This window comes from Daktulosphaira vitifoliae, unplaced genomic scaffold (genome assembly GCF_025091365.1).
Source record: "Daktulosphaira vitifoliae isolate Bord-2020 unplaced genomic scaffold, ASM2509136v1 Scaffold_3, whole genome shotgun sequence".
NCBI classification, from domain to species: domain Eukaryota; kingdom Metazoa; phylum Arthropoda; class Insecta; order Hemiptera; family Phylloxeridae; genus Daktulosphaira; species Daktulosphaira vitifoliae.
The window spans coordinates 2,352,534-2,364,937 of NW_026099574.1; the positions used below are offsets into that span (position 1 = coordinate 2,352,534).

The 12,404-nt window shown below is 25.0% G+C and overlaps 1 protein-coding gene across 1 annotated transcript in view; it reads right to left on the reverse strand.

Annotated features, from left to right (window-relative positions):
* Positions 1-12,404, reverse strand: part of LOC126902553 (pre-mRNA-processing-splicing factor 8) — a 35,131-nt gene that overhangs the window by 13,929 nt on the left and 8,798 nt on the right. Inside the window, exons 12-31 of the mRNA XM_050679939.1 lie at positions 10,923-11,149; positions 10,651-10,860; positions 10,461-10,577; positions 10,196-10,402; positions 9,967-10,130; positions 9,779-9,905; positions 8,061-8,253; positions 6,528-6,715; positions 6,188-6,426; positions 5,956-6,102; positions 5,751-5,901; positions 5,500-5,676; positions 5,164-5,400; positions 4,903-5,093; positions 4,063-4,198; positions 3,274-3,443; positions 1,789-2,065; positions 1,568-1,728; positions 957-1,148; positions 341-535 (exon numbers count right to left, since the gene is read on the reverse strand). Coding sequence (XP_050535896.1) covers positions 341-535; positions 957-1,148; positions 1,568-1,728; positions 1,789-2,065; positions 3,274-3,443; positions 4,063-4,198; positions 4,903-5,093; positions 5,164-5,400; positions 5,500-5,676; positions 5,751-5,901; positions 5,956-6,102; positions 6,188-6,426; positions 6,528-6,715; positions 8,061-8,253; positions 9,779-9,905; positions 9,967-10,130; positions 10,196-10,402; positions 10,461-10,577; positions 10,651-10,860; positions 10,923-11,149 — 3,706 coding nt within the window. The remainder of the gene's footprint in view (positions 1-340; positions 536-956; positions 1,149-1,567; positions 1,729-1,788; positions 2,066-3,273; positions 3,444-4,062; positions 4,199-4,902; positions 5,094-5,163; positions 5,401-5,499; positions 5,677-5,750; positions 5,902-5,955; positions 6,103-6,187; positions 6,427-6,527; positions 6,716-8,060; positions 8,254-9,778; positions 9,906-9,966; positions 10,131-10,195; positions 10,403-10,460; positions 10,578-10,650; positions 10,861-10,922; positions 11,150-12,404) is intronic.

Consider the following 12,404-nt stretch of genomic DNA (forward strand, 5'->3'; position numbering starts at 1 on the left):
CCCCCCCCCCCAAATGAAATATATAACAAGGAGCATAAAATATAAAAATCGATTTTGTTTCAAGGAGGGGACTAAGTCTCATAAGATTCTTTATAGTTAAAAAGGTGTAAATTACAGTTTTGGCAAAGATTATACACATAATTTTTCAAATCCAATGAATTACTGCATTAAACAGTTTTGACATAATAAATGTCTAAGTATATTCTACTTAAATTAAAATATTAGAAAGAAGGAATATTTTATAATATTTCAATTTTAAATTAAATTTTTATTTTTTAAAGGAGTTTCTATCAACATCTAATTAATAGATTTAAATAAACAAAAATAAATAAATTATTACCAAATTATTTGATTTGAAAATAGTTCTCCATAATTTTGACTTGACAAATATGGTTCAGTTGGTTCAGATGAATAAAGCTGTAAAGCTTTACGAATACGTTCTCTTAATACATAAAGAGCTGGATTTGCTTTCATAATTTTTGCCATGGCTTGTTGAATTAATGGTTTACAACCGGGGAACCAATTTCCATATGCACTATAATATTAATAAGTAAATTATTTGATTATTACTAAAATTTTACTTATTCAATATTTTTTAAATAATTAAAAAAATATTTATTATTTCTAAAAAATAAAAATATTGAACACACAAAATTTTACTAAATTTAAATTTACAAGTTTATTTAAAAATAATCAAAATAAACATTATAATAACTTTTATGTCATATTAAGAGCTATTGTAGTATACCCAAAAATGAGGTTTCTTAATCTTTAACACTCTAGGATGGATAGTTAATTTGTTACCAATGTAAAGGATAACAACTCTAATTACTAAATATATCTCTAATTCAGCAAATGGAGCCATTCATGACAGTGTGTATCAGGTGATACTAATTTGTTATGAACTCATTAACACCATTCCTCTTACAAAAAGAAATAATACATGAGAATATTACCTATGTAAATTATATGCCAAGTCAATTGAAATTAGAACACCAGTGGGCGAAGGATAAATTGACATATTATCAGTTGTATAATCTAAAAATTTTGCCCGAGCATATCGTTCAACATCATGTGAATCATAATCACCCCAGCGTAGTTGAACATCTAGCCAATATTTTTGTGTTGTTGTATTATCCATTGTGTCTCTAAATAATTTCAATATCATAAAATACATTAAAAACAAATAAAAACATATTTAACCAAAATTTATAACTCCAGACTTAATTTGATTAATTGATTAAATTAAAATAGCTCATTGCATTAACTTAAGTGAAAAGATTTTTTAAAAACTCCAGTCTGCTGATAGAACATAAAGGGTAAAATTGGGTTAATATGAACATAGGGGGAAAATTTATTACTCATTGTGAAATATTTAGCAATAGTTAAGATTGAAGAATTCTATTACTTAAGAATGTAATGACTTTATAAGTAAATCTACTTGATTACCCTACCCTATTTATCCTACTTTGCCCTACATTAAAAAATAATGAATAAGCTAGAATCAGAACTCATAAATGACTACTACTAAATTTGATAAAAATATGAAAAACACTGAATTAATTACTTAGAATCGGCCAACAATGATGGTCTAGAGACATTCCATTTATAAGCTGCAAATAATAAAATATCAGCACAAGATGAGTTCATTTTATAAGATTTACGAGGATGAATAGTTTCTTTTTGAACAGTTTCTATTTCCAGTGCATCCAATTCTTGATCAAATACCTAAATATTAATTGAAAATATAAATATAAAAATTTAATTTAATGAATAATGATTACTAACTTGACAAAGATCCATAACAATAGATTCATGAACTTTTTGCCATAAATGAGCTCTAAAAATTTGGATCAAAGAAATTTTTAATGTAGGTATTTTGCCATGCATAAATATTCCTGTTAAATCTAGCTGCACTTGAAAACCAACATAAACATTCGCACGGTTAATAGTAGGAGACCACCACAAAGTAAATCGACGATTAGGAATTTGATTAAGACCAGAACGTTGAGCATTAGTAAGTTTTTTATACTTCATAGATTCTTCAAATCCAGATGCTTTTTCCCTAAAATATGTAAAAAGTAATAAGCAAATTTAAACAGATAAAATTATTCACAAAAAAAAAAATAATAGTTTCATTTTTAATTATTGTAAGATGAAATAAATATTACTATTTATATATTTATATACAGAGTGATCCGTTTATTATAAAAAATATCAAAAATTTTGAAATTTTTTTTGATACTTTTAGTTAAATATAATTCTCAAATTATTAGCTATATAATGTTTTAAGTTCATCCTTTATGCTCGCAAGTGTGTCAACTTTATTTCTTTTTTAATCAAAACATTTTGTTTTTATTTTTTTTTTTTAATTAATAACAATGTATTATTTTTTTATTTTATAGTTTTGGAATTTATGATCTAATTTAATTCGTTTATCAGTTATTAAATGAGTTAATTTTAGCTTCGATGCGAAGCTGAGAAGGTATTAATTTTACTATGATGTGTTTTTTCTTATGTCTGTTGCCACTTTTTTTCAGCTCTCACTGGACCGATTTCTTTCAATAGTACGTCAAAAGATCACAAATCGTATCTAGTTGAAGACATTACCCTTAAAAATTGAAAAATTTTCCCTCGTTCCCCGCAAATGAGGAAAATATCCAAAAAAATTACAAATTTAAAAATCAATAAATTTTGTCATTTTTTCACTTTTTTTCTTAAAACTTCCATAACTTTTTCAAAAATAAACAAATCAACATAATAAAAACAATATGTAGTCCAAACACATATTGTCTTGCTAAGTAGGTTGACGACGTTCATTTTTATTATTTTCAGAAAAAGATAAATGAAAGTTACAAAATTTATCTGTTGTGGTCAAATTTTTTTATTATTTTTTAAAATTATTTTTGCAATCTTTCAATATGTATTTTTACTTGAAAATTCGTAACTTAAGTGTTATATTTAACAAACAAATTAAATTAAAGATTTTATTAAATTCAAAATATGTTCCCATTTGAAAAAATAAAATTAACACCCATATGAGGCATAAAGGATGAACTTAAAAAGTTTTATATAGCCAATAATTTGAGATTAATATAATACTAAAAGTATGTAAAAAGTTATGCTTGTAGTAGAGAATAGATAAATCTACAAAGCTCAGAACAAAGAAATTAAAACCCCAATACTTTCATATAAAGACATGATGCCTTTAAAACTAAGTTAAGTAGCATGAGTATTGTATATAACAGTAATATAAAATATGACATAACTAACCAAAATAGACCTTCCCAAGTTGGGAAATAAGTTCCTTTGAATAATGTATGCTCCAATATACCTTCAACACCTCCTAAAGCTTGGATCATGTCTGTTCGATAATTATTTAAATTCCATAATTTACCATCATGTCTTTGATGAGTCCACCAAAATGGATTTTGCTTAAGTACCTAAATTAAAATAAATAAATTAAAAGATAATAAATTAAATAATTCAACTTGAAAATTATTTATATATTTCTAATACTGAATTATATTTAATCACTTTAAAATATAAGAATTGATTTCTACCAGCAAATAAATTTAGTTTAGCATTTTAAATTCAAGTATTTACAACAGTAAATGATTAGTTAGTAGCCTAATTGCCAAAATATTATCAAATATTGTAAAATATTTACAATCACTTGTAAACTTAGTTTATGGCTTGAACATTTTAATCTTTAAAACTAACAGCTGACCATTCCTAAAATTAACTTAATGTTTAGCTAATGTTGGGTAGTTAAGTTTGATAACAACTGTTATTAGATAATACCATGGTAGTAAATATTAAATACTGACATGTTGAATTAAAATACTTGCTAGCCTTATGTTAATAAATAAGAATATTACCTCTAACACAAGGCTATTAATATTACAAATTAACTAGTGGCTTTTTCTAAAGTAGAGCATTAATTTTATATCTGCTAAAATAATAATATATCTTAATAATTTATAGTATATATATATATATTTAACTAAATATAGATTATTTATATAAATTATGTATGCACTTTTTGATATAAAATATTACCTGATATTGTTTAAACTCAGTTCGAATCCTCCAACCTTTGTCATATGCTAGAGTGTGTCTGTCTTTCTGGAATAAAGTATTTATTCTAGGAATACCTCTATCCCAACTATCTTCTAAATCTTCCAAAGTTAAACGTCTAAAATTAATTTATAATTAAATCAATACAACAAACAACAATATAATTTGAGGTGTTGACACTAATTAATTTTTTATAACACGAATTTAGAAAGTTAAGAAAACATTTTACTTTTCATTATTTACACTACTTATATTAATTAAAAATTCATCAATTTTTTTTTAAATTTTTAAAAATTTTACAATTAAAAACAGATTCATAAATTAATTAAAAGTTCTAAAATTTGGAAGTTTTTTTTTTTTTTTTTAATTTTCCTAAACGAAGCACTTTAAAAAATATATACATTTAAAAACATTTATTTTGCATGGTAAAATTATATATTAATAAATTCTTTGTTTCCTGCTTTCGTGTAAATATGATAACAGAAAACAAAGGATTATAAGACTTTAGGAAGCTCACATAAAATCTTTTCTATATTAGAATTGATAAAAACAATCAAATGTGTGTAGGAAGGTCTACATTCAAGGGGCACAAAATGTGTAGCGCTACAAAAAAGGTTGAACTGTTCACATAAAAAATCTTTAGCAAAAAAATAAAACCTTAAAAATCCATTTTACCCATATCACTATTGGGCTACTACTATGAACTTTCCTGATTACACTATTGACAAATCTCTGATAAGTGCAGGGATCATATAATGATCCTTTTTGCACTTCTTGCTAATCAACAAGTTTTATAAATACACAACATATTTTTGCATATACCTGTTTTGAGCATTAGCCTCTTGTCTTTTTAAAGCATATTCGGCCCAAACTCTTTGTGAATCAATAAATTCAGATTCCCAAGGTTGAATATAACGGTATAAATTAGGTATTAGTTGATCTTCATCATGACTCATACCTGAACGGAAATGAGTGATTCCAACATCAGTTTGTTTAGACCATCTTAAATCAGACTTAAGAAAAAAAACACAATGTAATTTTTACACAAATACAAGAAATATAGTTTCAAAATATAATAATTACTTGTGGAATCAAAACATGACCCATAGATAACATTCCTAAACCGCCAAGTTCCTTAGGTGTATAAAATACAACAGGAGGGAATCTTGAAGGCATTTTGGAATTAAGACCTATCTTTATACGAGTTTGAATTTTGTTCTCACATTTTACTAAAAGGTCTAATAATTCTTGAGTATTCACAACAGCTTCACGGAAATAAGTCATTAATCCTATAAGAGCTGTATTCCATTTATTAACAATCTATAAAAAATAATTGAATAACACTAATTTGTTTTTAAAAATCTGACCATGAAAATTTATATAATATAAGTAATTAATATTTTAAATAGCTAAATATACTTTAGTAAAAGTAGTTGATCCACTGGCCATTAAAATTTGTCTAACACGATTATGAAATCTTTGTAATGATTCATCATCTACTCGTAAGAATGATTGGGCTGTCCTTTCTTTTGTTATTTCATTTTGTAAATTCCAAATACCATCTCTATGAGTAAGTTCATCATGAATTGTACGACACTATTGAAAACGTAAAAAAATAATTGGATGGATAAATCTAATAGTTGAAGTTTCTTTTTCGTGTTCTCACTTACTTTAGGTAATATACGACATTCAAATCCACTCATATTAAACAACAAATTAGGATTATCCTTTGAATATACACTTACAAAACTGTTTTCCCATTGTATTGTAGTTGTAGAACGTGGTAATCTATTTTTGATATCCCAAAAAACAGCTCTTCCTCTAAATATTAAAAAGATAAAAGTTTCAATTCAACCTCTTTATTCTTTAACTTACAAATTAACATCATGTTTCATTAAACGCATTCTAGCATCACGAGGCCAACATTTTTTATTATTGTAACCTACAATATTTTCATTATTAGGATCTGGATGTTCAGTCAAATATCTTTGAATTAAATCTTTTGCTTCTTCAGCAGTAAATCTTAAAAAAATTAAATATTTAATTTGAAAAAAAAAAAAAATAACTTCTATATTAAAGTCAAAAAGTTAAAATAAATTTGGAATACCTCAAGAAAATATGTACTCTATCAGTATATCGACAATACAAGCGAACAGGATGAGCTACTTCAGTTTGAACATCTTGAAATGTTAAGAAGTCATTTGGCATTTGTGGAGGTCCAGCCATTTCAGAAGCTCTTTGTAATCCCAATACCAGCAAATCCAAAACGAGCCCATAATATTGAACAATAAAAGATGAAAATTGTAAACCTCTAACAATACCATAACTATTTGTATGATTCATATCCTAGAAAAAAAATTATTTCAATTATGAATTGCAAAATAAATAGAAATATAGATATAAATTTACTTTTTATTAAGATAATAAAAAATTAAAAAAGCTTATACCTTGTAATTAATAATAACATTGCTTTTAGCCGTCATATAATCAGCAATATTATGATCAACGATTAGTCTGAGTAACCTATTAAGTAAGGTCAAGTCAATTTTTTCATAAATTTTTTCAAATTTCGATTCCAGTAAAACATTACATTCCCCTTCACTTACATCCCAAACATCTTGTAAATTGTTTACACCTAATACACAAAAATTTTAGTTCATTTTATCCATTAAAATAATATTAAAAATAAAGAAAATTATACTGAAAAAATTAATTAAAATGTGAATTTCTAATAAATTAACATACGTACAGAAAATTTGTTTTCATGTTAATAATTTACATACTAGAATATACTTAGTGATATTTAATAAAGCAAAAGTAATTTTTGGCTTTTCTTTAGTAATTAATAAAGGCAACTTAAAAAAACTTTTACAAAAAAAAAAAAAATAATAATAATACATTTTTAATTTTTGAACAAATAACAATTTCAATTTTTGAATAGATGGTCTAAATATTTATATTAGTAATGAGTTATACTTTGTTATTATAATACAATTTTAAATTATAATCAGAATATTGGTTACCACTTATTAAATTTGTTAATTAAAAGAAAAATACATTTATGTAAATAAATCATATTATGATAAGAGATTGTTATCGAATGAAGTTGAGTGGCAGTATCCACCGAAGATATTAACACTTTTTGACATTATCAAACATGGGTTCTCATTTGTACTTACAGTTATGAAAAATTTGACTTGCCATAAGGTTTTAAACCAGGTAGTCAATCTATGACTAGGTCTGCACCAGCACTCTGTTCTTGCTGGTTTTTGATAGCTACAATCATAAGTAGTACAAGGAGTACCTTGGATTTGTGCTGGAGCTACCCTTTGTAAAATGTCAAAAAGAGTGTTGTTTTATAAACAAAACTCCATAATGAGGAGTTAGTTCAATTCATTTTTAATAATTAAATGTATATATGACAGTACATAATATCCAAGATTTAATTTTTTTGAAAAAGTTAGACAAAATGTCCATTTTTGAAAAAAGTTAACATTTTGAATTCTTCCTTGTGGACAGGTAAAGAATCAGATTTTTTTAAAAAATATATACCAAATTGACAGGCAAATACCTAAGAAATCTAAAAAAACTATTTTGAATCTTTCTCTTTTCAAAAAGTCATGACTGCTTTAAAAAGAAAAAATTTTAAAATGTCTAAATTTACTAATTTTATTAATAATTGTAATTTTTTGGGGATTTCTACATTTACAGGGAACGGGGAAAATTTTTCAATTTTTAAGGCCGTCTTCAACTAGATATAATTTGTGATCTTTTGATGTATCATTGAAAGAAATTGGTCCGGTGAGAGTTGAGAATTAGTAGTAACAGACACACACATACACACAAAAAAATAAATACATCATAGTAAAATTAACACCTTGTCAGCTTTATATCGAAGCTAAAATTTATTAGTTTAATTTATTAAAATAAATTGTTAATTTAGATGTAGACATTTTGAATTACAAAAATAAACGAATTACCTTGACACCATTTGTAAACAAGCAGAGGTGGAGGTTCAGTATCTGATGGTTTGATCCATGGTGGAAATAAACGCCGTTTATCTGCTTCATACCATAAATATTGATCTAAATAAGCATCTGTAATTTTTTCTAACGGTTCTACATCATAAACAGGCACTAGATGAGAGTATAAGTCCATGAACTCTATGCCTACCTAGATTATTAAAATAAATATGTATTTAAAATTCTTAAGAAAAAATTACAAAATGATAAAAAAATAAAAGTTAAAAAAATTTTGTTTTATACAAAAAGATAATATTTATACCCATTATTATTTTGGGGGGTGACAAAACTTACCACTGGAATATAAAAATTAAGAAATCTCCTCATTACGGTAGATTACAGTGGCCTTTGATAGGCCCTACAAGTGAAAATAATAATTACATTTTAATACATTACAAAAACAATAAAATAAAAAAAATTAATTAGATATTTTTATATAATTAAATAAAGTAAAAAAGCTTGTTATTTTATAGATATACATATATAAATAAGCCAAAAAATTTAACTCAATAAAGTTTAATTGATGGTTATTTTAGATATACAAATGTATATTCATAATTAGATGAATATTTTTGAAGTTAATTATCTAATCAAATTTATTAACACATTTAAATTTGTTTGTTCAGATTAATTTTTTCCAAATAAAATTTATAATAATAGATCACAGACCACATTATTAATAAATTTTAAAAGTCTGTATTCATTTTTAAAGAATCAGACCCCTGTGCAATCATCATAATAAAATTTTTTTAAAAATCTCAGTCACGCGTGTAATCCTATTATTGTTAAAAATGATCATCACAGATGAAAATTTACAAGCCAATAATAGTTGGGCATCATTCTGCATCCAATATCAGAGCCCCTACGCATTTCATCACAGTAATTAAAGCTTATTAATTGAAAAACTAAAACAAATAACATATCTAAATGCAATTTATAGAAGTTAATCCCTCTCTCCAGTGAAACTTCCAAGACGATATCATCATGAGATAATCTATTGGTCAGTCCCTCCCACCTATAATAATACATCCAGAAGTAGCTTGAGAGAGGGAGTAACACATAATACTGTTGTCCTTAGCTGTACATTATATTATTAACCTGAATAAAAGTTTATTGACATATAAAACATAAGTGCATGAGAGTCTAGTGGGAAGAAAGTTTGTCTTTATGGGTCACAGTACCTAATCTTATAAGATGCCTCTTTTTTCATATTATTTTCGATAAACTTTTGATGACTGGTTGTCAATTACTGAAGAATGTCTCTCACATACATGTACTTATTCAATATATTCTAACAAATATAATAATCTATAGCAATAAAACTCATAAAAACAAAATACTATTAAATAAATGAAACACAAAATAAAATTTGGAAAATTGTAGTAAAATTTTACTTTAACAATTTTATTTTTACTAATGTTTTTTTGAGTTGTTTTATTTATAAAGTTAATTTAATAAAAAACAATTTTATTTGACTTTATTGCTAACATAGATTAATAAACTTGATAAATGATATAATTTAAACAATTATTTGTGAACAAAAACAATTTTATTATTTCACTATACTTTTAAGATGTTAGAGACATTTTTGTCAGTTCTAGTTAAGCTATTCAATAATAACAAAACACAATGCATTATGTATTAATTTCAAAAGAATATTAAATATATTGACTTACTTCTTTAAATGTCCTTTGAGTTAAAAGATGACGTTTTATTCTAGATAATGCTTCATGAGGATTATCATATGCTTGTTCTATTAATCCAAGTTCTTCTCTTTGGCTCTGATTTAAACGAGATTTAACACTAAAATAATATTAATAAAAATGAATGTATATTTTCAACTAAATAAAAAAACAGAAAATACCTGTAAGCTTCTTTTAAACGTTCTAAAGCTAAAATTAATAATTTGGTATCATGCTTGTATGAAAGTGGTGGGAAAGGTATAGGAGCAAAACGTCTAGATTCCAACCAATGAACAGTTGTTGTATAAATAGCAACAGCTTCTTCAGGAGAAATATATGGTCCATCCTATTTATTCAACATTTAATTATTATTTCATTAAGAATTATTCCTATTTTAATAATAAACTTCACTTTAAGATAGTTATGTTGACGTTCTTGTTCTGCTTTGAGATATAATCTTGTTAAGCGCCCTAAATTTTTTTTACAAACAGTTTTATCTACAGTAGCACCTCTACGAATACGTTCTCTATTATAATGAGCAGTATTAGTCCACCAATCAGCTTTCATTTTTACATATCGAAGAATCATGTTTTCAATAGGAGTAGGTAATCCAGGAACCTTATAAAACACAAGTTATTTTTAACAACTCTTTGTAATAGTAGTTAAAATATCATACTTTCCATGGAATATTTGCTTTCCAGCATCTCCACGCTTCAGATAAATGTTGTAAAATTGTTCGAGCTTTATTCTGTTTGATACCTTCAGGCATCATATCAACTATGTCATGCATAACCTAAAATATGATACAAAAGTTTATATTTAAAAAATTATTTTTTTAAATAGTTTATATGTAACAAAATACTTACTGAAGCACGAAGTTCTAGATCAAAATGACTTTCAACTCTTTGTTTTGTAACAGTTTTTGCGACACCTTTAGAATGTCTTCCTTCAAACTGTCTAGATAATAAATTACCTAACCAACGTTCTAGTAATGGTGTTATACCTCGCATAAAAAATAACCACACTCGCCATCCAGGAGCCCAAAATCCACAACCTGGGCCTTTGCCCACAGGTCCCTTATGAATAAATTTTAACAGTATTGAATTAAATTAACATAAAAATAATGAATATAACTTACAGTATTAAAACGATAGTAAATTAGATGTTTAAGATCTTTACACATTCGTATTTGTCTCATAAGCTTATACTTATAGCGATACATTCCTGTTAATTGTCCAACATGTGCAAAAACATACTGCAAACCATCAGCTAATTGAAAAGCATCAATATTGTTCAATCTGTATTGCACATGTGAATCAATAATTAATTTAGTCAATCGTAAAATTTCTCGACACAAATGAAACGCTGTTGGCAAAATAAAAAAAAAGATTAAAGAGTAGTTTAAATTTTTATTAAATCAAGATATTACAAAAAAATATTCTGAATTGTTAAAAATATTTATATACATATTCTATAAAAGGTCATTGTTTTTTAATTGTTAACAATCATTTGATAATAATATTATTTCACTAAAATATATTAGGACTGCCATTGCAATGCCACATATTTAACACCTTTTTTAAAAATGATATTTTATTATCATGAAATATAAAATTAATTTTTTCTGTATGTTTAGTTATGTGGCATTTTTAGTTTGAAAAGTGTTTCTTTTTAAATTTATATCTTTTATAATAATGTTTAGTTCATAATCATACGTTATTATCAGGGATAGGACAATTTTTCAAAAATACATTTATTTTTACTTTGGCAAGATCTCAAGAAGATAATTATTTTATAAATGAGTAACGTGAAAAAAAACAACAGAAAATTAATTTACTTATGTAATATTTCACCAATTATTTTCTTGTTTATTAGTGAATTTACAAAAATACCCTTGGATTCAAGTATGTGTTAAGGTACATTTAATAATGCAAGTATCTTGATTCTTGATCATACAATTGCCTATGATTGGTATTTATTAACATAGTGTGTTATTGTAATTTAGTATTGCTTTTCTTATATTATATTAAGTTACATACATTTTAATACATAGAAAGGGTTTGTAACACAGATGCCCATCCAAGCTACAAGCTGTACCCCTCACAATTTGTACTGGTGTATATTTATAATGCATACACAATTTTTTTTGAAAAAAAGGCTTAAAAATTGATTATTTTAAATTTCATGATTTTAAATTAAAAAAAATTATTATTTAATTTATTATTAAAAAATGAATAATAAAATATTAGTTTCAAACCTATTCATGAAGAGTTCTGTTAAAAATGATAATAATAAATTTCTCTTTGTTGTAACCTCAATTAGCTCATAAAATTTATTTTGAAATTGTAAAAAACTTTGTTAAATTTATTTTATTCTGTTATATGTTTTGTTACCCTAGCTAAGAAAACCAATTGCTATATTTATCAAGAAACTCGAAAAATTATTTTTAGTTAAATATTTTTCATATACTTTAGTTTTGAATTAATATTTTAAATAATATTAACCACAATGATAAATTGTTATTATTAAATTAAAGTAAGACAATTTTTTTTTATAAAAAAGGGCATTAAAACGAAATAAACTTTGTAAGAAACATAATACAATTCCTGGTTCTCATTTG